General features: G+C 46.0%; 1 protein-coding gene across 1 annotated transcript in view; it reads left to right on the plus strand.

Moving 5' to 3' along the window:
• The window catches only part of LOC130486852 (CMP-N-acetylneuraminate-beta-galactosamide-alpha-2,3-sialyltransferase 4-like), a 37,895-nt gene extending 11,722 nt beyond the window's left edge, over nt 1-26,173 (plus strand). The window contains exons 4-10 of the mRNA XM_056860153.1: nt 1,994-2,121; nt 5,386-5,449; nt 8,673-8,768; nt 12,525-12,732; nt 19,075-19,203; nt 24,849-24,995; nt 26,051-26,173. Coding sequence (XP_056716131.1) covers nt 1,994-2,121; nt 5,386-5,449; nt 8,673-8,768; nt 12,525-12,732; nt 19,075-19,203; nt 24,849-24,995; nt 26,051-26,173 — 895 coding nt within the window. The remainder of the gene's footprint in view (nt 1-1,993; nt 2,122-5,385; nt 5,450-8,672; nt 8,769-12,524; nt 12,733-19,074; nt 19,204-24,848; nt 24,996-26,050) is intronic.
• Nucleotides 26,174-27,437: the final 1,264 nt, after the last annotated feature.

Below are 27,437 nucleotides of genomic sequence, written 5' to 3' on the forward strand. Positions count from 1 at the left end.
CTCTCCTCCACATGAAGCCTGCTGGGTGACCTTGGGCTAATCACAGTTCTCTCTGAACTCTATCAGCCCCACTTACCTTATAAGGTGTCTGTTGTGGGGGAGGAAGGGGTTGTGATTGTGAGCTGCTTTGAGACTCCTTAAAGGTAGAGAAAATTGGGATATAAAAAACAGCTCTTCTTTTTCTTCAAATTCTGGAATCAGACCCTTTCTCCGGTCCTCTTTTCGTCAGCTGGACTTCATTAATTCATTTATCTGCCTCTCTTTGTTCAAATCTCCGTTTTGCACCATTTGCAAGAAGCCCAAATCAGAAGAAGAGCTGGTTTTTATATTCCAATTTTCTCTACCTTTTTAAAAGGACACTCAAACCGGCTTACCATAGCCTTCCTTTCCCCTCCTCACAACAGACATCTTGTGAGGTAGGTGGGGCTGAGAGATTTCTGAGAGAACTGCGAGTAGCCAAGGTCACCCAGCAGGCTTCATGTGGAGGTGTTGGGAAACCGACCCGGTTCACCAGATTAGAGTCCACCGCTCTTAACCACTACACCATGCTGGCTCAGTAGCACAAATGCAGTTGCCCGCTAGACTGCCCCTTGTTAATCCCTCGCAGTCTCCCCCTTCTAAGTACTTTTGGAAACAGCAAGATGGTAGCCTGAACACTGGGACAATTTCACATACTGCTCTATGCCGATGATGTGGTACTTCTTTCAAGAACCCCAATCGGCCTAAGGAGGACGCTAGGGAGGGTGGCAACGTTCTGTGAGAAGGAACGCCTGACGATTAATTATGATAAAACAAAAGTAATGGCTTTTGGTAATCGACCTAGTTATAGAAAGTGGAGCATAAATGGCCACAGGTTGGAACAGGTAACCCGATTTAAATATCTTGGAACGACATCCCAGGTATCTGGTTCCAAGCTGGCCCATAACACCCAGGTTGCCAATTTAGGGGAAAGATCAGCCCGTTCAATAATTAATTTTCTCCGGACTAAAGGAGCACATTATATTCCAGCCGCCCTTAAACTCTTTCAGGCGAAAACCCTAGGACAAATGCTACATGGAACACATCTTGATTCCCCACCCTCATGTCTTATGCCCATAGAGCGAGTGCAATCCAAGTTCCTTAGAGCTGCCCTGCAATTGCCAAGATGTGTATCAAATGCAATGATCCATTTAGAAACTGGCACGATGAAGGTGGAAGCAAGGGTCGCCTTGTCCTCCATTTATCTCTGGCTAAAAGTTAATTTCAACCCCAAGGGTCTTCTCCCACTGGTTTTGTGGGACACCTTTAGGTCAAAATGGATTATAGCCATTGAAGACAAACTAAATAACTTGGGTTTTACCCCTCTAGCACTACTTCAGTTAGGGTGGAATCAAGCTAAGTCAACCATAAGCCAAAGAGTAAAGCCATCGAGCGACAAGCAGATCTAGCAAGAGTGCCTCAATTTATGCCCCCCCATCTAAATTTATCCTCGCACCAGCAGCCTACCTTGGTTATTTAGAGATAAACAGATATAGAAGGGCCTTTACCCTGGTTAGGTGTGCAGCCCTTCCCTCTGCCATGCTAGAGGGAAAATTTAAGAAGATACCTAGGGCGGAGAGATTCTCCCCCTGTAAATCCGGGGATCTAGAAACTATTGAGCATGTCCTTCTATACTGTAATTTTTATACAATTCCTTGCTCTAAGTTTATTGATTCCCATATACCAAGAATGGGACCCAACAGGGAAAGAGAAAATATCAAAAAGCGCCTACAAAGTGATAACTCCTTTATTACCTCTCAGGTCGCAAAGTTTTGTACGGCAACAATGAATATATGTCATCATAGAGTATTCTCTTAGCCCAAACGGTAGAGGTAATCTGGTTGATATTTTAAGTGAATTAAGACTTGGACTGTAAATTGTAATTTTATCTGGCTAAGAGCAGTGAATAAACAATCTGATCTGGCCCTTGCCAGAGACAGGTTGTAACCTCTGACGTTGGATCCTCTCCCATTAGGTTTGAGCCTGACTGGTATCCCTTCTTGACGAGTCATGACTTGTTCTGGAGCAGCTCCACCCCCGCACCAAGCGAGGTTGATATAGTCCTCCAAGGACTTTATCTTCCATTTGGATTGAAGGACACAGGTAACTTACTTTCCATGTCTCTCTGTGGTTAGCCCTGACGGCATCCTAAAGCACCTGGAAACCTTGTGGACTCAAAAGGGGAGAATTCCATATTGCTATATGTGGTAAGGACGAATAGATTTTCCCCATTTTCTTTCCTTAGGTTGTTTATGCATGACTGTTTCCTCGCGGCCAACCTGCCAACTACTTCGAGGCCTTCTTTTGATTACGCATGTAATTTCCGACCGTCAGGCGTCGCCTCGCTCTCCCCGCGTGTCTCCGTGCGTTTTGCCCACACTTTCTGGATGCTGGCTAAACAGGAATCCAGAAAATGCGGGCAAAACGCGTGGAAATGGGGTGGGGGGGGAGAGCAAGGTGACCCCTGACGGTCAGAAAATGCATGCATAATCAAAAGAAAGCCTCAAAGTAGTCAGCGGGTTGACCGCGAGGAAACAGCCTTGCATAAATGGCCTTAGTGTCCCAGAAGTTTCTTCTGTGTTGTGTTCTACTGTTCTTTAATTCTGGTTTAACTGGGACTGTTTCTAAAATTAATGCCGGAATTAATGTGCACAGGTAGCCAAAGCTCTCAGTTCTGATAGTTCATATGAATCTTTTTCATCTGTTGCTGATGTGCATGAGTATATTTGATAAAACAAATACACACACACAAAATTGATGCGGTCATGAATGCATATGTGCGCCTGGGCATTGGTCAAACACTACACGAAAAGATACTGTGGAAGGGGGGATATCAATCAGGGGTTCAGCCTGTGTACCACCACTAAAGTCTTGCTAGGAAATAATCCAGACCAATAGGGAAGCGACTGATTTCCAGTTGGCCATAGCAGGTCATGTGGTATGGCCTCATCTTTATGAATGCCTTCCGGTCAGGTTCTCTCATTAGTCTGAGCAGCAATAGGTTCTTCCTTCCCCTGTTTAGCTTGTGATCGTCCTGTGAAGTACGTTTGGCTGAAAGGTAGTGGCTCGCCCAAGGTCAACCAGAGAGCTTCATGGCTGAGCATAAATTTGAATTGGGGGTCTCCTTAGTTGCAATTTGACACGCTGACTGCTAATGAATAGTTTTATTTGCATATAGCCTTAGGCCATTACAAACATGTCAACAATATCACAAATGAATAATAAAAGAAAAATACTAAGTTACAAATTGCTAGATTGATAATAAATATGCATAATAAAACAATGGTAAATTGATGCATACAAAACAATAACAGCTAAAAATTACACTGACTGCTACATCACACCATCTCTTGGGACTGCTTCAGATAGTATGGTCTGAGACACGGGTTCCTAGATGCCCGTTTTTTGAGAAATGTGCTAGAGCAGGGGTGTCAAACTCATTTATTATGAGGTCCAGATATGACATAAATGTCACTTAGTTGGGCTGGGACATGCCTCGCCAGCCCAGATCGGGAGTGACGGAGGTGGTGGATGCCTTGCTAGCTAGCCCGCAGCAGGCCTGCCAGACGGCTGGCTCGTGGGCCAGATAAGAACTCTCCAAGAGGCAGATGCAGCCCGCGGGCCGTATGTTTGACACCCCTGTGCTAGAGCATCCCTGTCGCTTCCGGGGTAAACCTGGAAGCAACGTTATCGTGGCAACCCCACCCTGCATGCAGATTCCCCCCCCCAGCCCCACCACAATGAACTCCCGCCGGAGGCGAGGGGACCTGCTAATGTTATCTGAGACTAAGGTAGGCGGAGGGCATCTTCTGATGTAAGTTCAGCCTAAACTATTCAGGATTTGATTCCTACTTCTGTGTAACACAGAGATGGGGTTTCAGCCAGAGTCAGCTTACAAGTCTATGTAGCGTTGTAGGCTGTTAGTCTGGACTAGTATGGCTCTTCTAATAACATCCAAGTAACTGCACCACAAAGACATCAGGGCTATTACAATTATCATCATCAGTTATTCCATGTTTAGCCGTTTTATTAGGGAAAGCCCTTTATAACGCTTCCATCTCATCCATCTTCACAAGAACCCTGGCTGGTAGGTCATTATTATCCTCAAAGGGCAGCTAACGGCATTTCCACCTCTTGTTCATCACCCCAACAAGACAGTGAAACCGGCTTTTATTGATCCCAAGCAACGCATCGGAGAGCCTGTAAAGTGACACTTTGAATTTGTCGCTGGGAAATCTATAATCGTGCTACTGGCACATTGGCCCAGCCGTGCAGCCTGTTTATGGTAAAGGGAAACCAATCGCATCTGAGAGCCAGCGTGGTGTAGTGGTTAAGAGCGGTGATTTGGAGTGGTGGACTCTAATCTGGAGAACCAGGTTTGATTCCCCACTCCTCCACATGTGTGGTGGATGCCAATCTGGTGAACCGGGTGGGTTTCCCCACTCCTCCACATGAAGCTAGCTGGGTCACCCTGGGCTAGCCGCAGCTCTCTTAGAGCTCTCTCAGCCCCACCTACCTCACAGGGTGTCTGTTGTGGGGAGGGGAAGGGAAGGTGATTGTAAGCCAGTTTGACTCTCCCTTAAGTGGCGGATAAAGTCAGCATATAAAAGCCAACTCTTCTTCTTCATCATCTATTAAAAAGAGTCCTAATCCCACGGCAGTATTTGGCTTGGTGGTTCTATACAAAATGAACGCTGCAGGAATTTTTGGTGCAGTGAACCACTTTCAGGGTATCTCAGGACTAGTTTTATGGAGATGGGAAAACCGTGACTGAATTGGAACACTCAACGTTCATGCTTGCCATGGTGTTCAGACGTTCATTGTGCTTCAGATAATGATCTGGTTGGAATCCAAAGGGTAACCCCGCAAGGTTGGCCAGCATTATTATCCCAATATTGCAAACTGGAGGGAGGGAGTTGAGGCTGGTAGAAAGTGGCTGCTCTAAGCCTACCTGTTGAGTTCATAATAGAGGTGAGACTCAAACCAGTAACTTCCCTGTCCTTTGCTCGTTTTCTTAGGCCCTGTTCACAAGTGACAGTGCGTTCAGTAATTCTACAACCGAATGTGTGACTTAAACCTCACATTAATCCAAGTACTCGTCCCTGGGTTCATTTGTACACTGAACAAGGGTTGGCTTTTTCTTACAAACAGGTGTTCACATATACCTGCAGGTTGTCTTTGGGTTCATTGTAACATGTGATCAGGGCTTTAGGCATTGCGGGTCACCTCATTCAGGTAGGGTATGCAGGCAAGACTTCTCCCAATTGCAAATTCTCAGCACCTGATATTCAGAGGTATACTGCCACTGAGCCTGGAGGCTCAGAAGCAGGACAGTGTTTTTTTTTTCTTTTTCTGCTTTCCTTTCAGACGTTGTTGCATTAGACACTTTGCAACTGATCCCTCAGCAGAACATGCCAAAGTCTATTTCAAGGTATGAAGTTTAGGCTGGTGTATGGCCAGCTTTATAATGAGGTGAGGCGGTAGGGTTGTCAGCCTCGGCTTAGCAACCAGTGGGATATGGGGAAGTTGGGGACTTATGTCAGAAGTGACATCACCGCACTGGGAGGTGGGGGCTCTACCATTTGCCCCAAACTGTTTGGTTTAACCATAGAGTTTGGCGTGGATGCTAGACCATCACCCAACCTGACAATGTCACTTCTGGGGCACACCGGAAGTGATGCCATAGTGCTGGGTGATACCAATCCCCCATTTTGCTTGGCAATTCCGCCTGCTGCCCAGTTGGGGGGGGGTCTTCTGCCAAAGCAAGAGACCTGGTAACCCTGGGGGGGCAGACTTTGATCGAGCAGTTGCCACCATCTTGGAGTGCCACTATATCCATTCCAGTTATCCACCCCCATCCATCCCTCACTCAGGAAGTGGAGTAGCTAACACTCTCTCCACGCGTGGTGTAGTGGTTAAGAGCAGTGGACTCTAATCTGGATAACCGGGTTTGATTCCCCGCTTCTCCACATGAGCGGACTTCGGTGGGGTATAATGCCATAGAGTCCACCTTCCAAAGTGGCCATTTTATCCAGGAAAATTGATCTCTGTCACCTGGAGATCAGTTGTCATCCTAGGAGCTCTCCAGCCACCATCTGGAGGTTAGAAGTACGCAAGGCAGCCCGGAGGCTCTCACAAAAAACATAAACTATATTAGTGGACAAATACTTAAGTCCTATATATATGCATACAAAATTAGGTGCAGGTGGAGTATACGTGAAAACAACATACACACAAATCAGGACAAAAGTACAATCAATTACATCGCTGCAACACAAAGCTACACACAGCGTCTAAAATGCTCAGCTCAGTCCGGCTATGTGAGAACGGCCACAATCCGACACGTGGATCCAGTCCAACGGAGCGCAGGCTCAGTCCGACTAAGCGGACCTAATCCAAAAGAGGACGCGGATTCTAGATAATTCCAGCGTTTCAATGGTCTTCTTCAGCTGTCCGTTATGGTTTAAAGCAAGGCAGCTCACAGACTATCCCCTGGGTAAATTAACCTTCGATCAAGACCTCCGAGGGTTCAACCGTCATTCTCCTTTGTCGAAGAAGCGAATGGCTTACCTAGTGAGTCATAACAGAGGCAATATTCAGACCAGTAACGTTTGGACTTGTTGTTCAGTCTCTTACAACCCATTCCTGAAAAATGGGTTGAAAGTCCATAGGAGGCAGCGTGACCTCGCCGCCATCATAAGTGTGTGTAATTCCGTGATTACACGCACATATGCTGGCGGCGAGGCCAGGCCCGCCAGGGGCAGAGCACAGCGGGACTGCGTCTCCCCCCTCTGCCGGCGTGGCCTCTCCGTGCTCGCGCCGGCACACGGGGGCATACTCATACTATGCCCAGGGGGCAAACTCTACTCATACTGGTAGAGTTTGCAAGCAAGAACCCTCCTCTGTTGCCCATACCTGACCATTTGATATTCAGAGGTATACTGCCTGTGAATCTGGAGGTTCATAGAATCATAGAGTTGGGACCACCAGGGTCTTCTAGTCCAACCCCCTGCACAATGCAGGAATTTCACAACAACCTCCCCCACACACATCCTTTGACCCCTACTCCATGCCCAGAAGATGGCCAAGGAAGCTGAGTTTAGTTGGTGTTCATAGTTTTTATTTTTAATTCCAGAGAGTTGCTTTGCATCTTTGCAACCGAAGATCCCAGCAGCATCCATACTGCCAAACCAACATGTTAAGTGGATCTCTGGCTTTCTCCTTGCTCTTGCGAAGGCCGTCAGATTTGTTCTGGGCTGTACCGCTTCCATGTGCAGGCATGGGCTTAGGTGATCAAACCCTTCTCCATTAAAACAAACACAAAAAAATCTTGCACATAGAAAGCTAGCTTGTCAGGCTAGTCTTGAAGCCCCCCTTTTCAATTTTCCATGTAAAGGGTTTTTTTTGGGGGGGGGGTTTAATGTGGAGAAGCACCATCAGATTTCTTCCACTTGAAGTCTGAAGTGGTACAGTCCAGCCGCAGGTTTCTTATCAGAGAGTTAGGCCTTTATGTCATGGGGTGAAAGAGCTCAACAATTCTTCAATTGATGTCCAAACATCCCTAGTATGAATTCTCTGGTTGGCTGCATTTAGGTTGCTGTTGTTCTGGAGATACATATTCCCAAATTTTAACCAAGTGTCAATTAGGGTTGCCAGGGTTGGCCTGGCAACCAGCGAGAGGTGGGGGGGGGGGGAATTAGGCAGGGATGTGACATCACTTCCGTAGAAAACCCGGAAATGCTGTCATGCCTCTCCAAGAATTCCTAGAGTAGACTGATATCACTTCTGGGTTTTCCCCAGAAGTGACATCTTGCTGTCAACAGCCATTAAAAAAAAAGAAAGAAATTTCCTTCCACTGGTTGTAGGAGGGGTGGCAGGAATAGGGTTGCCAGGTCCCTCTTTGCCATCGGCGGGAGATTTTGGGGGTGGAGTCTGAGGAGGGAGGGTTTTGGGGAGGGGAGGGACCTCAATGCCATAGAGTCCAATTGGCAAAGCAGCCATTTTCTCCAGGTGAACTGATCTCTGTCGGCTGGAGATAAGCGCTAATAGCAGGAGATCTTCTGCTAATACCTGGAGGTTAGAAAATGGGTACAAGAGCGACACAACTATAGTATAGGGTGCAAAAAGAATGTATTCGTAAGCTACCAATTCTCAATATGTCACAAAGTGATAAACAATCGAAACAATCAATCCTATACATGTATAAGTTCATCTCAAAGTCCAAGATGTATCTTCATCTTCTTGAACTTTGAGATGAACTTATACATGTATAGGATTGATTGTTTCGATTGTTTATCACTTTGTGACATATTGAGAATTGGTAGTTTATGAATAGTTTATTTTTGCACCCTACACTATAGTTGTGTCGCTCTTGTACCCATTTTCTAACTTTGTTGTATTGGTACAGTGGTGTCTGCTTTGTTCTCACAATTAGCTGGAGGTTGGCAACCCTAGGCAGGAAACAGGAGCTAAGGGTGGGGGCGTTGGGGGTGGGGCACCCTAATGGACACGCTAATGACAATTCTTCAAATCACTCGGCTGTATTGCGTTGAGGAGATATGAAGAAGATCCAGATGGATTGTGGGAAACACCAATGCTTAAAAGTATGGAGGGGTATGTTTTTGCTCACATTGTCTCTCCTTTCTCGCTTCTAGCCTCCACTGCAAACGATGCATTGTGGTAGGAAACGGTCACACCCTGCTTGGGCGACGTTTGGGGAAGTTCATCGACTCTCACCATGTCGTCATCAGGTAGTTTGCTTTCTTGGCTTACCACAGAGATTGCACGGTTGATGGGAAGGAGGGAGGGGAAAGCTCTTTGCAGGGTAGCTTCCTGGACCGTCCATTGAACGTTTCAACCCTGACCTTGTAGAAATGGATACTAGTCTTGATTAGGGTTACCAGGTCCCTCTTCACAATCATCGGGAGGTTTTTGGGGCGGAACCTGAGGAGGGTGGGGTTTAGGGAGGGGGAGGGACTTCAATGCCATAGAGTCCAATTGCCAAAGCGGCCATTTTATCCAGGGGAACTGATCTCTATTGGCTGGAGATTAGTTGTAATAGCAGGAGATCTCCAGCTACTACCTTGAGGTTGGCAACCCTAGTCATGATGCCTACTTATTCTCTTTCTCTTTCGTTCACACCTCTTGATGTTAATATACATCCTGAGGAGCTTGATATCATATACAAGGTGTGAGCTGGCAACCATGTTTTAACAGAAATGGACTAAATATCTCTACATGTATTGACATCAACTGAGTATGGGTTGTTAATATTTCTTCGTGCTTTTTAGGTAGCCTACACTGTAGGCCCAGTGTTTTTAACATATATTTGTGCACAGTATAATAAAAATAGATTTATTTGTTAATATTTTATGTAGTATCTAGCTCAACCTCTTCAGTTTCCTTTGACTCCCAGGTTGAGTTTCTTCTCCCCCCTTTTTTCAGTTGCATACCTTTTCTCTCCAGGATCAGATGAGCATGCCTATTATATTAGGTGTTTTGAAACACAGCCAGGATGGTGCTGATGCAGTTGTCTTGTTTGCGGGCTTCCTAGAGGCATCTGGTTGGCCACTGTATGAACAGACTGCTGGACTTGATGGACCTTGGTCTGATCCAGCATGGCCTTTCTTATGTTCTTATGCCTATTATATGAGGTGCTGTGAAACACAAGCAGGATGCTGCTGCAGTCGTCTTGTTTGTGGGCTTCCTAGAGGCACCTGGTCAGCCACTGTGTGAACAGACTGCTGGGCTTGATGGACTTTAGTCTGATGCAGCATGGCCTTTCTTATGACCTGGAGAAGCAATTACAGAGACCTCTACCATCTGAAGCCTGTTCCTGGCAAATCATCAGCTTGAATACTAAGCTACTGTTCCGTTGGCATTACAGTAATTCTGCCAAATGGTAGAGCATCTGCTTTGAATAAAAAGGCTCAATCCCCAACATTTCCAGTTGGAAAGACCATGTAGTAGGTGATGTGAAAAACCTCTCCCTAAGACTCTGGATCAGTGGTTCCCAACCTTTTTTTGACCAGGGACCACTAGGACTTTTTTGTTCGGTGCAGGGACCCCAAGGTTCAAAATAGAAATTCTGAGAATTTGAAAATAAACTTTAATCATAACTGTTAGTTAAACATTAAACTTAGAATAATATTTGAACATATATTTTTATAATAGAGAACTTTTAATTGAAAATATTAATTTATTATGGGTTTATAACTTTGTTTCGCGGACCTTAATTTAGCTCTCGCGGACCCCTGGGGGTCCATGGACCCCTGGTTGGGAACCAGTGCTCTGGATAGTTGCTGCCAATCAGAGTAGACAATACTAACCTTGATGGACCAATAGCCTGACTCAGCATAAGGCAGCTTCATGAATGCAAGTGTATTTTTTTGGGGAGAAGGGGAGGTTAGGGGCAAGATTAGGGTTGCCAGGTCCCCTCTTACCTTTGGCGGGAGGTTCCTGGGGAGGGGTGTGCGTGTTCGCGCACAGGTGTGAGCTGACACATTGCTTCCGGTTGTAAACCGGAAGTTCCACCTGGCGCGCATGGCTGCAGCGGGCATCCTGCGCGCCCCGGGGAGAGCGAGGGGAGGTTCCCGGCTGGTGTGCGCTGCTGCAGCGGGCAGCCCGCGCGCCCAGGGGAGGGCGAGGGGACGTTCCTGGCTGCTGCGGGCAGCTGCCATGGGTGGCCGCTTGCCCCGGGGAGGGTGAGGGGAAGTTCCCACTGGTGCGCACGGCTGCAGCGACGACCGTCTCGGCCCGGGGAGGGAGGGAGAGGAGAGGCTTCCCGGCTGGCACGCAGGCCATGCGCATGCACGATTGCCCACTGACCCTCAGGTGGTCGGCTGGCAGAGGGGCACTTTACCGGGGGTTTGCCTGCCACCAGCAGGCACCTGGCAACCCTAGGCAAGATGCCCTCAGGTGCTCCCCAGTCACTCATTTGCCCTCTGTGCCCCAATCAAGATCAAACTCTGAACTAGTTAAATTGTGGTGCCCCAGGATGTGGTAATGGCTGCCAACTTGGAAGGCTTTAAGAGAGGTGTGGACATGTTCATGGAGGATAGGGCTATCCATGGCTACTAGTCAAAATGGATACTAGTCATGATGCATACCTATTCTCTCCAGGATCAGAGGAGCGCGCCTATTATATTAGATGCTGTGGAACACAGATAGGATACTGCTGCAGTCATCTTGACTGTGGGCTTCCTAGAGGCACCTGACCGGCCACTGTGTGAACAGACTACTGGACTTGATGGGTCTTTGTCTGATCCGGCATGATGATTCTTATGTTCTTATGACTTCTGGAGTCAGACCCACATTGGCTGAACCTTCAACCCATTTCTTACCCGGTGGAGGAAAGAAGCTGCGGTTTCCTTATCTTTTTTTTTTTTTTTTTTGGTCAGGCTGGACATCTGTTGGTCCAGGCCTTCAACTTAACTCCACTCTAGATTCCACAACATTATCACTTCTCTTTTACGGATGGGAAATTTGTGGTACGAGGTCTGCTGACACAAAACAGCTCATACAGTAGAGCCCAACAAACTGCTCCTCCTAGCAACCTACTTAATGAAAAGGGGCCATAGCTCAGTGTTGGAGCATATTCATTTGCATGACAAAGGTTCAAGGTGGGAAAGTCCTTGAGAACTTGGTGAGCAGCTGCCGGTCAGAGCAGGCAATGCAGGACTTGATGGATCCCCGGCCTGCTTTGGACGAAGGCAGCTTTTGCCTGTTAATCTGAATGCTTGCATTGTATTGGGTTGGAGATATTGCATATTTCAGACTCTAGGTTGAAATCTGGCAAAAGAGAGGAGGGCCGCATGAGTCCTTGGAGAGCCAATGCCCTTTTGAGCAGAAGAGGCTACGGACCAGTTCAATAAAGGTCGTTTATGCATGGGAGTTTTACCTGAGGTTTGTTGCTGGCTGGACCCACACTTTCCTGTAGGGAATCTCTGCACCAGCAGTCTCCAAGCTCAAATCGTCCCACCCCTTCAAATGCTGCTTTGTAATTGGCTTACTTTGCAGTGCTCACTGTGAGCGACAACCCCCCCCCAAACCCAATTGCTGCATAAAACATTTTAAGAACAACCCCCCCCCCAAAATGGAGCAATCTGAAAGGAAGTGGGGGTAGAAATCCAAGCCTCAGTTTTGTTCAGAAAGAGCTCTGAGGAAGCAGGAAGCATTTGAATCCCCACTTCTTTACATGCTGCTTTGTGATTGGCAGTGAGAGAAAGCAAGCTTCTGTGTCCAGTGCTTTGCCTTCTGCACGGAGATTTCAGCCGGGCTGAGCTCAGGGGAGAGGGAAGAGTTGGGTTAACAGAGGAATGGGAAGACCTGGAAATTGCGAGGGCTGGCAGCGAGGTTGTTTCTAATGGACGGAAAACTCGTGCAGAACTCCAAGGAACAACTGAGTCAGACAGGGGGCAAACGTGCGTCCAAGTACCCATGCATAATGGCCACAAGGTATAATTCTGCCCTCTTTCCCCCACCCATTCTGTTTGGTCTCACCCCAGAATAAACGATGCCCCTCTGAAAGGTTACGAGGATGACGTTGGCAAGAAAACAACCTTCCGCTTCTTCTTCCCCGAGTCAGCGTTGCCCGACCCTATGGAAAACAGCGACAATGACACCATCTTCATCCTTGTCCCGTTTAAGACGTTGGACTTCCGCTGGGTGAAGGAGGTGCTTCAGAACAAGAACAAGATGGAGGAGGAGAAGCAGGCAAGTAATGTCTTCTAGGATTGTAGGAGGGAGGGAGAGATGTGAGCAGAATGCAGACAAGCCCTATATCTCAAGCTATGGAAGTGGAGAGGTTACATAACCCAAGCTGCCCCATTTCAGCTCTCCTCTGAAACGGCTTTTGCATCTATGATGGATACTTAGCCTTTTCCTTGTATTTCATGCATTTATTTACTTCTTATATTTATAGAAGAAGAAGCGTTGTTTTTTATATGCCGACTTCCTTTACCACTTAAGGAAGAATCAAACTGGCTTACAAGCACCTTCCCTTCCCCTCCCCACAACAGACACCCTGTGAGGTAGGTGGGGCTGAGAGTGTGTGACTAGCCCAAGGTCACCCAGCTGGCTTCATGTGGAGGAGTGGGGAAACAAATCCAGTTCATCAGATTAGCCTCCGCCGCTTATGTGGAGGATTGGGGAATCAAACCCGGTTCTCCAGATCAGAGTCCACCTCTCCAATACCACCGCTCTTAACCACTATACCATGCTGGCTTTCATAGACCACCTTCTAACCATACCAAGCCCTGTGGCGCAGGGTGGTAAGCTGCAATACTGCAGTCAAAACTCTGCTCATGACCTGAGTTCGATCCTGGCAGAAGTTGGTTTCAGGTAGCCGGCTCAAGGTTGACTCAGCCTTCCGTCCTTCTGAGGTCAGTAAAATGAGTACCCAGCTTGCTGGGGGTCAAGTGTAGACGACTGGGGAAGGCAATCACAAACTACCCCATAAACATTGTCTGCCTAGTAAACGCTGTGATATGACATCACCCCATGGGTCAGTAATGACCTGGTGCTTGCACAGGGGACTACCTTTACCTTTTTCTAACCATGCTTCTGCAGCCAGCGGATCCTCTCCCTTTGCATGGCTGTCTCAGAGACTTGTCTATCCTGGGGCTGTCATTTGTGATGGAGACGTGTGTCAGGCCTCATTCTAGTGCTGTGCTTGTTATAGGGCAGCGGCATGGGATTTAGTGCGTGATGTCCTTCTCTTTGTCTCCAACCTAGAAGGGAGGATCACGTAATCCTGCAGGGCACATATGTGATTGTGTCCTGCTGGAATGGCAATTAATTGGAATGTGTTTGATCAATTGAATGTCTCATTTAGTTGCTACAGATGATGGCCTAATTCTAATTAGGGATGATTTTGAAATTGCCATCCCTGCAGTTTCAGTCCCCAAATTCTCATTTTGACTTCTCTTCTGCCTTGGGCAAATTGAATCAGCGAGTCTTTATTTTTGGTATCCACGCACTGAATTTCCCCCATATTTTTTTTTCACATTGTGCATCCATAAATCAGCATTATAGGTATAACATTTGTATCAATGGCTTACTCGGTACGTATAAACACTGAATAAATGTTATATTTAAAATGTTCGACATTCGCACGCAGATGCATTTGTTGAAAAAAAAACTGCCAGAAACGGAGAGCCAAAACTACCGACAAAGATATAAACAAATATAAGAAGAAAGAAATGGGGAAGATTCACTTATCCCTAATTCCAAGCCTGCATTTACTATCCTATGTAACTGGTACTACTACGAAAATTTCCAGATATTGATATTTGATTTTCTGCTCACCCTCATTTGCATTAATGGATTTGATCCCTGAAATCTCAAATCTAATGGGAGATTCCCAGATCCCAGTAAATGATCTGGAACCACCTGGTGCTTCAGCCGTGCTAAAACTATTAGGGGTGGACCTCTTGAACGTTCCGTTGAATGGGAGGCCTCTGGAAACCCCTTGTAAAAGCACAAGCAAATGTATGTGTGTGTGTGTAAAGTGCCGTCAAGTCGCAGCTGACTTATGGCGACCCCTTTTTGGGGGGTTTTCATGGCAAGGACTAAAAGAGGTGGTTTTGCCAGTGCCTTCCTCTGCACAGCAACCCTGGTATCCCATGGTGGTCTCCCATCCAAATACTAACCAGGGCTGACCCTGCTTAGCTTCTGAGATCTGATGAGATCAGGCTAGCCTGGGCCATCCAGGTCAGGAAGCAAATGTATAAGGCATCTTATTTAAAACTGAATTTCCTATCCAAGTTTCCCCTCAGACCTGCCTTTAGTAATGAATAAGACACTCACGGATTTAGAACGAAGGGACCATCTTGAACCATGTGGTGATGCCAGAAGGAAATGCGCACCCTTTTTCTGGGGACAGAGCAACCCATCTTTTCCAGTACTCCCAGATTATCTTGAATTTCTTAACCATTCAAACTCTTCGCAGACTTTTCTTCTTGGCCAGACATAATGCCTCGCCCTGACCTGGATGGCCCAGGCTAGCCTGATCTCGTCAGATCTCAGAAGCTAAGCAGGTCAGCCCTGGTTAGTATTTGGATGGGAGACCACCAAGGAAGTCCAGGATTGCTGTGCAGAGGAAGGCACTGGCAAACCACCTCTGTTAGTCTCTTGCCATGAAAACCCCAAAAAGGGGTCGCCATAAGTTGGCTGCGACTTGACGACACTTTACACACACACACAATGCCTTACCCCTCAATGAACTAACTGGCAGATTATTGAAAACCCCAGTCGAACTGAGAGTCTGCCCGTTTGGAAAGGCAAAGACGGAAACACATATCCATTTTATATTGAGTTGTGATTTATATTCTTTTATAAGATCTTCTCTGATTACTCCATTGATTTCACACTTTCCTGTATGTTCTCATGACTACCACTCAATCTATCTGCTGTCTAGTAATGATAAGGTGGTTACTCTACCCGTAGTTTACTGCTGAACGGCCACTTTGAAGATACGCCGGAAGTTTATAATAGAGTTACGCCTTAATGCTCTTTTGCATTCAGGTGCTCTTTTTGCACTGGAACTGGATTTAAAACTGAATCACCATTTTTAGAACTATGAATTCAAAGAATCGCTCTGAATGTAGTGAATTTGGAATTAACTGTCCCTGTTTGGCTGCAGAAATTGGACTTTGCCATGTGTAGTCGCTGTCAGAAGGAGACAGACATGAAATATGAGGCTTTGAATTCTCAGTAGGGATCCAAGTTTTGTATGTTGTATCTGTGAGCCAATTTTGGCAGCAGATTTCCCCCTATTTGTTTGTTTTTCTCATGACATTTTATTTCATTTTTTGCTATTTATTATGCAATCGATGCAGATAAGCTTAATGGTGATACTTCTATCGTGTTTGTTAGTACGACTGGGAAAAGGACAACAGCAATTGGAGCCAGCGTGGTATAGTGGTTAGGAATGATGGTTTGGTGGACTCTGATCTGGAGAAGAGTGTTTGATTCCCCAGTCCTCCACACGAGCGGGGGATGCTAATCTGGTGAACCAGGTTGGTTTCCCCACTCCTACACATGATGCCAACTGGGTGACCTTGGGCTAGTCACAACTCTCTTAGAGTTCTGTCAGCCTCACGTACCTCACAGCGTGCCTGTTGTGGGAAGGGAAGGGGGTTGTAAGCCGGTGTGATTCTTCCTTAAGTGGTAGAGAAAGTCGGCATATAAAAACCAACTTCTCTTCTTCTTCTTCTTCTTCCTTGAAACAAGGGGAACCGATGTCAGAAATGAGGGGTTTCAAACTGAAACAGGTCTGGCCCCAAATTGGCAGCATCCCTAATTTCCACATTGTGGGCAGTTTTTTTTTTTTTTTTTGCATCTCAGCACCTTAGGAACATGGCGTTGGAAAGACTTCCTTCTCTCATTTGGACACACCTGTTTGGTTGGCTCATCTTCCGAAGCCCTGCTTCGGGTGCCTTCTGCTTGGGAGGGGGGAAAATCCCTCTTCCAGATGCTTTCATCGATAACATTTAGGTGCCAAATTAAAAACAATTTTATTCAACATGACCAGTGATGGGCTATGACTCCTGACCTACTTTATTTACAGGTAGGAGTCCTGATTGGGGAACAAGACATGCTTTAGTTGAGTTTTTGTATTCATTTTTGTCTATGCCTTAGGCAGTGGCGGACCTACATTTTTGAGACCCTGAAGCTTGAACTGTTATGGGCCCCCCTTTGCAACCAGCAACAATAGGGCAACATCCAACAAGGTCCAAATCTTTTATTTTAGACATGTATAAGAATGCATACTACTTTGCTGGTCAATTACTGTAATAAATTGAATTGAATACATACTACATGAAGCATATTCTAAGGTCAATATTAAGTACTTCAACCCATTGGTTTATGATTCTATCACTAAAATAGTCTTATTTTAATAACAAAGACTTTTAAAAACTCTCATCGATTTTGTTGAAAATTCACTCATTAAAAAAAAGTTGCTTTAGGGCCCCTCCGGGATTGGAGCCCCTGAAGCTTAAGCTTCATTAGTTTCATAGTAGATCCACCACTGGCCTTATGTCATTTATACATGGGAGTTTTACCTGAGGTTTGTTGCTTGCTGGACCCACCCTTTCCTGTTGGGAATCGATGCTCCAGCAATCTATGCTCCAACCCCTTTAAATGCTGCTTTTTTAGTTGGCTTACTTTGTAGTACTTACTGTGAGAGAAAATCCACCCCCCTGCAAAACCCAATAGCTGCATAAAAAAGAAATGAAGAACAAAAAACAAAAAACAGAGCAATCTGAAAGGAGGTGTCTGTGTGGGAGAAATCCAAACCTCGTTTTTAAAAAGCCTTTCTCCTGCTCAGAGAGAGCTCCAGGGAAGCAGGAAACATTTGAATCCCCGCCTCTTTACATGCTACTTTGTAATTGGACGCAAGCTTTCTGTGATAGAGACCAAGCTTGGGTGTCCCACTCTTTGCCTTATGCATGGGGATTTTACCCGGGCTGAGCTCAGGGGAGAGGGAAGAATCGGGTTAACAAAGGAACGGGAAGGTCCTGGATTTGTGAGGGCTGGCAGCGAGGTCATCTCTAATGGACAGAAAACTCATGCATAACCGAGACAAACGGGGGGGGGGGGAATGTGAGTGAAAGTACCCATGCAAAAATGACCTTAGACATCTATTTTAATGGAAAGTGGGCGTGCATTCTTTTAAATAGCTATACAAATGAATACACTGTGTTAAATCCTTTCAGATGGTGCTGAGTATCTGCCCTGCCCTGCTATTTTCCCCCCTTTTTTGCTGTGAAATGTCATCCGATTCCGAGCAGCGATGCTGATAAAAAGAGTGGATGACCAATAGCAGTGAAGGCTTGCAAGACCCTCAAGTGACCCACTCCTGAACTCAATCAGAAGAGGAAAAAAACTCCTAGTTCCATAATCCCTTGCAATCCATATGGCTGGGCATATGGGATTGGTATAAATTAAGGGAAATCCTTACAGTGTGCTCCTCCTGTGTCTAATACGCCTTCTCCACTGTTGTTACCCCTTTCCTTTCTAAAAGGTAAGGTTTTTGTGCTATGGAAAAGGGAGGTGGTGACAGCAAGGAATGGGTATATTCTCTGTGTATACACAGTTGGGTATTCATGGCTGTTAGTTAGAATGGATACTAGTCATGCTGCATACCTATTCTCTCTAGTATCAGAGGAGCATGCCTATTATTTTGGGTGTTGTGGAACACAGGCAGGACAATGCTGCTGCAGTCGTCTTGTTTGTGGGCTTCCTGGAGGCACCTGGTTGGCCATTGTGTGAACAGACTGCTGGACTTGATGGGCCTTGGTCTGATCTAGCAGATCTTATGTTCTTACGTTCTTATGTTCTCCCCCCACACACACACACACACAAGTGTCCTTGTTGAGTGTTCTCTGGGTTTTTTGAGAGTTTCTCAGGGACTAGGGATGCCAGCCTCCAGGTGGGACCTGGAGATCCCCCGGAATTACACTCCGTGTCCAGACAATAGGGATCAGTTCCCCTGGAGAAAATGGATGTGTTGGAGGGCGGACATTATGGCACTGGACCCCATTGAGGTTCCTGTTCTCCCCAGGCTCCACCCTCAGCATAGTGTAGTGGTTAAGAGCAGTGGATTCTAATCTGGAGAATCGGGTTTGATTCCCCGCTCCTCCACACGAGCGGCGGACTCTAATCTGGTGGACCAGGTTGGTTTCACTCCTCCACATGAAGCCTGCTGGGTGACCATGTCACAGTTCTCTCTGAATTCTCTCAGCCCCACCTAACTCCCAAGGTGTCCATTATGGGGAAGGGAAGGGAAGGCGATTGTAAGCTGCTTTGAGACTCCTGAAAGGTAGAGAAAAGCGGGGTATAAAAACCAACGCTTCTTCAAATCTCCAGGAGTTTCCCGACCTGGGTCTGGCACCCCTACCCCCCCACCCTCGGCCAGAGGGACCTGGCAATCCTATCGGGGACACTCACAAAGAGTGCTTTTCTAGTTCATGGTCATCCCAGAGGAGTGTGTGTGTGTGTGTGTGAATATTGCACGTCATTATTTCTGTGTTCCTTCCTTGCCTCCTCTAGACTCTGGCTGGGTTTTGGCGCCCGCCCCCTAATGAATGGAAAGGCAAAGCCTCCCACCTGCGCATAATGAACCCCTATGTTACCTTCGAAACGACATACAGATTCCTCCAACTGAACCCGAAGGCTCAGGTATGGACTCTTAACCGTTCATCTAAAAGCATTTTGTGGCTGCAGTGTAGGGTTGAGTGCATTCTTTAGGTTTCCCCCTCCCCCAGTTTTGTGCTGTGCAGCTCGACTCTTCTCCTTGGGGTGGGGTGGCCATTCTTGCTGTAGAAGAAGGTGGCCGTCACATTTCTAAGCATCTGAGTGGCCAACACAGTTGTCTGCTTGTTTCTGCTAACCTGCACAATAGGGATCCCCAACGTGGTGAGCACCAACAGCTTTCCTGGTGCTCACCGAGAGTTTTTCGAAACTGGATGGCACCAGGTGAGAGCCAGCATGGTGCAGTGGTTAAGAGCGGTGGTTTGGAACGTCGGACTCGGATCTGGAGAACCGGGTTTGATTCCCCACTCCTCTGCATGAGCGGCGGATGCTTAATCTGGTGAACCGGGTTGATTTTAATGGTCGCTAGGTCCCATTGGCCAATTGGGACACCACCACATTTTTTAGTTATTATTTTTGTTATTGTTGTTTTTGTATGCACCGATTTAGCATAGCTTTATTATGTATATTATTAATCCAGAATTTTATTAGCCTAATATTTTCTTTTATTATGTATCTGTGGTATCCTTGATATGTTTGTAATGGCCTATGGCTAAATGCAAATAAAACCATTCATTCATTCATTCATTCATTCATTCATTCATTCATTCACCCTGTGACTGAGACACCACCTTTCGGCTTCTTGACTGCTGCCTCTGAGAGCCAGCGTGGTGCAGTGGTTAAGAGTGGTGGTTTGGAGCGGAGGAATCCAATTTGGTGAACCGGGTTGGTTTTCCCACTCCTCCACATGAGCAGAGGACTTTGCTTCCCCTTTGCTTAACACTTTCCCTGACCAACCAGATGAGTTCCTGGCTAAGAAGCTCCTAACCGATGAAAAATCACAGTTTACACTCTTGACTGCTAAATTCTGCTCTGCAGCTATTAAAATACGTCGTACCCTGACAGGATAAGAGTAACAGAAATACTATATTACTCAAAATATTAAGGGGCTCCCACCAAGTTATACGATGTTTATATAAATTTTATTCATACATGTAATATGTAATTTTTAGGTTTATATTATTTGTAGTAGCAGTAGTAGCTGTTGTGGTGGTTTTTTATTTTCTGTTGTGGCTGTTGTTGTTTTTTTCTGCTGGTCAGTGACCGTATTAAATAACAACAATAACAACAATAAAAACAACAACAATAATAATAACAGCAATAATAACAATAACAGCAATAATAACAATAATAAGTTATCAGAATCATCATCATTATTATTATTATTATAGCGAAGGACTCTAATCTGATGAGCCGGGTTGGATTCCCCACTCCTACACATGAAGCCTGCTGGGTGACCTTGGGCTAGTCCCAGTTCTCTCAGAACTCTCTCAGCCTCACCTACCTCACAAGGTGTCTGTTGTCAGGAGGGGAAGGGAAGGAGCTGTAAACTCCTTAAAAAGGTAGAGAAAATTGGGGTATAAAAACCAACTCCTCCTCCTCGTCCCCAGAGCCTTCTTCAGAAGACCTGTCAGTACTTCCAGAGCTGGTGTAGTGTTCGACTAGTAATTGGGAGACTGGGATTCAACTCCTCACCTGTAACTTGTACGCAAAGTTAAGATGACCTCCCCTTTTTTATTGCATTCCTGTGGGGAAAAAAACTAGTCTTGCATTTGAGTAAATACTGTAGTGGTCAGAGAGTTGCGCTAAGATCCCGAGTTCAAATCCCCACTGGGACCCAAAGTTTGCTGGATGACCTTGGGCCAGTCACTCTGAGTAACCATCACTTATCTCCCGGGGTGGCTGTGAGGAGTAAGGCGAGAACCACACGGGCAGTCCATGGCTCCTTGGATGAAGGGCAGGACGCAAGTGAAAAAGGCAGGGCTTGAAAAGGCTGTGCAAAACCAGAATGTTAACAGTTGAACGTCGTGCAGGCCGGCGTGTGTATGCAGGTCATTCCAGAGGTGATTTGTCCCTGGCTTTAACACCTCCATCCAAAACACATTTACTTCGAAGGACGTCCCAGAGGGGCTTTCTTGCAAGGAAGCGTGTTTAGATTCCCAAGAATAAGACGGGGAAATAGCCGAAATCTGCATTTGATGGACAGGAACCTGGCAAGCGTCGCTGCCCCCAAGGTCACTCCTTAGCCCAGCCTCCCTGCAGGCTGCTATTCAAGCTCCCACAGCCATTCACAAACCCGCTAACACTTTCTAAAGTGGTGCAAACTGCTACAAACCCACTTGGAAAGTGCAAAGTGTATGCCAAGACCCTGGAGGGTTTCGCCTAAGTTGTTTAGCAGTTGCTGTTGTTTGGTTGCCTTCTTTTTAATGGAGGGTTGTTGTTGTTGTTGTATGTGTGTGTGTTGGTACAGGTCCTTGTGGGTTTGAAATGGATTAATGGTGTTTTGGGGGGATTTTGTTTGTTTGTTTCATTTTGCATCTTTTTTTTTTTTTTTTTTTTTGCTTGTTTGATCATGTCCGCAAACTGGAAGTTAATTCTCAGAGAGCATTTTTGGAGCCCGAGGACAGATGATTCAGCAAAGACAAGGGTGTTGCTCATATTGTGCTAAGTGGGGCTGGGAAACCAAAGCATTGGCAGGTCTCATACTGGGTGCGTGCGTGATGTCAGGCCGTCCTTTTGCCGGGGCACAACCTATCTTTTGGCGAGAACGGGGCATGAGAAGGCACTTTCAAAGCATCTGCATTGGCTTTGGGGCCCAAATCAAAGCATAAGAGCCCCACTGGGTCAGGCCAGACACCCACCTAGTTCATGATCGTGAACACATGGATGTGCCTAATACTAAGACAGACTAGAGTTGCCAATAGGGTTGCCAGGTCCTTCTTCACCACTGGCCGGAGGTTTTTGGGGTAGAGCCTGAGGAGGGCGGGTTTGGGGAGGGCTTCAGTGCCTAGAGTCCAATTGCCAAACCAGCCACTTTCTACAGGGGAACTGATCTCTATTGGATGGAGATCAGTTGTAATAGCAGGAGATCTCCAGCTAGTACCTGGAGGGGGGGTCTGTCCCAGAATTAGAACTGTTGTCCACACTACAGAGATCAGTTCCCCAGGCCGCCTAGAAGCGAGATCAAAAGAACAAGCTAGAAACTTTCCACCTGATGTACTATTTTAAAAAAAAACTGCAGGGAGTTTTTACATTTCAGCTCGTTCCCTTTCCTGTCTAGAAGTTAAAACCATTGTTATTTAGAAAGGCTGTTTCAAAAGCATTATGGGATGGCTGAGCTGCATTTTGTTGGTGTCAGTTTTACATTACTGCTGGGTTTTCAAGAAATGTTGCTTGCTCTCCTCCTTAATGAATAGATGATCTTATATTCTTTGTTTGGCAGTGTGTTGCTTTCGGCATTTTAAAGCAGAATACCTCATCAGTGTCATAAATACACAATAAAACAGCCACATTTGGAAAAGTGGGTTGTGCTGGACGTGGGGGGGGGGGGTCAGAACTGATTCTCATGAATGGATTCCGACCCTCCTCCAAGGAGACTTCCTCCACCTTGAGTAGCTCTTCTTCCAACATATGAGCCACTTAATTTGGAGGAAGCCTCTTTCGATCGGCAGAAGGCGTCCAACTTTTCTCAGTGGAGCTGTAGGACAGGGGTGGGATCCAGTCCGTTTTCTCAACTTGTGGTGGGTACAAGGAAGAAGCTAATTTTTCTGGCCAAGCATGGGGTGGATCTGAGAAGCAGTGCATGGAATTCAGCCTAGGAACTAGAAGCCAACGGATTCTATAGAATGTATTCCCAAGTACAGGTTGAGTATCCCTTATCCGGACTGCTTGGGGCCAAAAGTGGTCCGTATTTCAGATCTTTCCATATTTTGGAATGTTTGCATACACTCAATGAGATATTTTTTGGAAGCGACCCAAGTCTAAACACAAAATTCATTTATGTTTTATATATGTTTTATAAACACATTATACACGTAGCCTGAAAGTAATTTTAAACATTTTTTTTAAAAAATAATTTTTATTTACAAAAAAGAAAATTGACATGCTCACATGCCCATACCTACAGTGTATCAAGCATGCCAAAGGGAGTCATATATTAACAGCCTATATCAGCCCGGCAATATATTTGTCATACTTGAAAGACATCTAATATCCCTTGATTGAGATATAGGGCCCATTCCTGAAATATGGGCCCAAAGCCCTTAGGCAGCCGACTACGGCCTCCGCCGGCGCAGGGACCCACACCACCGGTGCCCGGAAGGTGCCCACTGGCGGGAGTGGCCCCAGCGCCGGCGTGCAGGGCCTGGCGCTGCTCCCCGACCTCCGCCACCTCCCACCGGCCGCCGGCACAGGCCGCAGCAGCAAGCCGGGAGGCGTTCCGGCGCCCCGGGAGGCGTTCCCGGGGCATAACGGCGCTGGTCGCAGGGTGGGGCCAACATTAGTCAGCCTCCTGAGCACTTTCGGCCCTTTTTTATTTTTGTGAAGATACGCCAGCGCATATTATCAGGAATGCGCTGATAATATACTGCCTTGTAATTTATACGATCCTTCTTATTTTGCTTCACCTCGTGATCTATTCTACTGTTTGCTTTATATAACCGGTTATCATTCTTAGCAGCATATTTACGTGACTACTTGTTAAATCTTTGATTATTACTTTATAGTCATTTACCATACATATAAAGTTAATCAGATTACACATTTCTGATTCTTGCTACTAATAAACCACCTATATACTCCACCCTTCATTATTCTTGCCTACTCTGTCAGTAGTTATTGCTCAATTTTGAATTATTCTTCTGAATAATATTAAGATTACAGTTGTACATAATCATAATAAGGTTTCCATTTCTTCTGAAATTCCCCCACGGGTCTTCTGTTCAGCAAATGAGTCAGCTTTGCCTTAAACAATATTTTTTTTTAAAATTGTGTACATTGAACCATCAGAAAGCAAATTGGCGTACTGCTGGGGGCCTGGGAGTAATGCCTGCTTGCTGGCTCAAAAAATCTGGTTTTCACGTCAGTCCAGATAGTGGATGTCTGGAGACGGGATACTCAACCAGTAAACATCAGAAGAGCATCACAGAAAGAGTGATATTTTTTCATGGGATGTTTTGAGCATATTTTTATTCATTGCTAAGATGTAGGAAAGGAGGAAGACCCAACGCGAGACAGATTGACTCAGTCAAAGAAGCCACAGCCTTTTCAAGACCTGACCAAGGCTGTTAATGATAGGATATTTTGATTAATACATAGGGTCTCCATATGTCAGAAGTGATGTGAGGGCGCATAACACATACAAGCCGTACTAGTTCTCTTAAAAAAAAAAAAAAATTGGTTTGCAATATGGGCCATTAATGCATGGCTGTATCCTCGTAGTCATCCCGCCAACTCCTTTGGGTCTTCACTTTGATAAAACCGTCAGAGTTCGCCTCACTCTTCCCGTGCATTTCCGCATGTTTTGCCCACATTTTCTGGATTTGTGTTTAGCCAACATCCAAAAAACGAAAGGGGAAAAACGCACGGAGAGGGCGAGGCGAGCATAATCAAAGCTAAAGCTCCAAAGTAGTCAGGATGACCACGAGGAAACAGCCATGCATAAATGCCAAAAAAGAATTTAAAAAACAACGTGCCTACTAAAGAAGAGCTGTTGATGCTTCCTTTCCCTTCAGAGACATCCCACCACTGGCCTCATTGCAGTGATTTTCGCCCTCCACATATGCCAAGAAGTGAACATTGTGGGGTTTGGCTACCCGCTGGAGAAAGACTGGATCTCCCCTGTTCATTACTATGGCATTGAACGCTTCAGTAAAGATGTGGTAAGGACCTTCTTTGAGGAGCACCGGGGTAGAGGGATTGAAGGGTCTGGACCAAGCAAACCTTCTCCAACCAACTCTTCTCAAACCAACCAGTTTCTCAAACCGCATTCACACAGCTAGTTATTTCAGTTTAAACAAAGCCCTTTAAAAACGGGGAGGGGTATAAGTGCAGGACAACCAAATGAGAACTGCTTTTGGGGAGGGGACTTTGGATAGGGTTGCCAGGTCCCTCTTCGCCACCGGCGGGAGGTTTTTGGGACAGAGCCTGAGGAGGGCAGGGTTTGGGGAGAGGAGGGGCTTCAATGCCATAGAGTCCTATGGCCAAAGCAGCCATTTTCTCCAGGTGAACTGATCTCTATCGGCTGGAGATCAGTTGTAATAGCAGGGGATCTCCAGCTAGTACCTGGAGGTTGGCAACCCTATCTGGGCTAGCGACCTCACTGCAGGTTTGCCAGCCGAGGCAGCACCCCCCAATCCCAAAGTGTCAATTAACAAAGACTGTTAAATGAAGGAAAATACTCTGAGTGTGATTGCTTTAAGCATTTTTGTATTCTAAAGTAAAAAAATAATAATAATTTGATCCCAATTCATTGACCCGCTGTTTATAAACAGGGAATGGCTTTCTGTTGAAATCAGGACATCCTATCTTATGACCACACAAAACCCAAAAATTATTGAACCAGTTGCAAAGTTTTTGCAGTTAGCATTCGGGTATCGGGAATGGTATGTAGTATTCCTTAATGGCTGATTTGGGATTTTTTTATCCAGTTTTATTTATTTGTACTTGGATTTATCCTAATGTAGGTTCCTCTTTTTTATATGCTCATAAAAACGTGTGTTTGTGTGTAAAAAAATAATAATTTCATTAATTGGCTTTGCCTGTGTCTTCTATAAAGTTTGTATCTCCGGTACCTGGCACTAATTTTTATGGTACACATGGCCTGGCCCGACCAAGTGACATTTATGCCATATCCGGCCTTTGTAACAAATGAGTTCGACACCCCTGTTCTATAGCTTGTGTGGCTCAGTTAAAAGGCACTCATTCTCTTTTGCAGAATAGGATACACAACATTACGGCGGAGCAGGAATGGCTTTGGAAGATGCGAGAGCGGGAGATGATCTCTGATGCGTCACACCCTCCTACTCCCTGGGTCTGGGGGCCGCGATCGCAGTGGTAACCCCATCAATTTTGACGACACTGTTGTGACCCCACCACCATCTTCACTGTTACAGCGTATCACTTTCAGCTGTCATTTGCGAGCTGTCGAGCATCGTCTGCTCCTTTTACAGTCCAGTCCTAAGGAAAGTTATTCCAGTCTAAACCCATTCATTTCAGTGGGTTCAGACTGGAGTAACTTTGCATGGGATTGCACTGTTATTCTTCATGTGTGTGCTGAAGGAGACCTGTTTCCCCAAACCTGTTCGCTGACAGTTGACAACCTGCTGAATTTTGCTCGGTCTTTTAAAAAAGGAATGAAAACGTTGGGATATTGGGGGCTTCCCCTTCTTTTATTGCAGTGACACCGTTGAACTGTGGATGCCCCAAGTGCTCAGACATCTTGGACAATTATTGCAAATATTTGGGGAAGAAAATGGGTTATTTTTTAGTTCTGCCCTGTTATGTCAATAAATACCAAATGGTTTTGTTCTAAATCTAGCGTGGATTTCTTTGTTCTAGTAGAACACTTCGGCCATTTTTGATACTCACAGCTCTTTTTTAAAATGCGACTTTAAAAATGCCTATTCATGGTCCCGATGCAAAAGGAGAAATTCAACCCCCCCACTTGCCTGCTCCTTCGTTCCTGTTTGCATAGCCATTAGCATGTGTATAGCTAATGCGCCGCTATTGTTTTGCATGGTTCCTTGAGGGGGATTCTTCACGGCAAACACCAACGATCGCATTAAATGGGCTATAGTAATGTGAAGCAGGTATGCGCTGGCTTCGCAGTCACTTCCGGAATGACAGTTCAGCGTGAAAAATTAAAAAAAAATATGTGGGGCAATTCAGCCTGGAACACGCTGCTAATTACTAGGCAAAAATGGCCTTCCACTCTCGGCGGCAGCAGAGAAGGAACTGAGGAGGGAGGGGATGCCCTGCCCAGGAGCACCTGATGGTTTGGGCAGGAAGCCGTCCCGCTCGCTCCAAGGGGAGGGGCATCCCCTGGCTAGGCCTAAGGGTAGTAAAAGAGTTTCTGGTGGTAGGCCTGCGCGCAGGTGCAGTCCCAAATGTGCATCTGCACAGAAGACTTCAACGAACAGCAGTTACAGGTAAGTGCAACTCTGTTTTCTGCTCTCTTAATGATTGACGGTAGCTTTGATTAGTGCAAATTCCTGCAGCTTGACTCTTGGGTGGAGTGAGCTGATACCTGCCTGCTATCCCTGCGCTAGAACAGGGCTTCTTAAACCTTTTCCACTCGTGACCCCTTTTTGCCCGAGAAATGT

The sequence above is a fragment of the Euleptes europaea genome, chromosome 14 (genome assembly GCF_029931775.1).
Source record: "Euleptes europaea isolate rEulEur1 chromosome 14, rEulEur1.hap1, whole genome shotgun sequence".
NCBI classification, from domain to species: Eukaryota; Metazoa; Chordata; class Lepidosauria; order Squamata; family Sphaerodactylidae; genus Euleptes; species Euleptes europaea.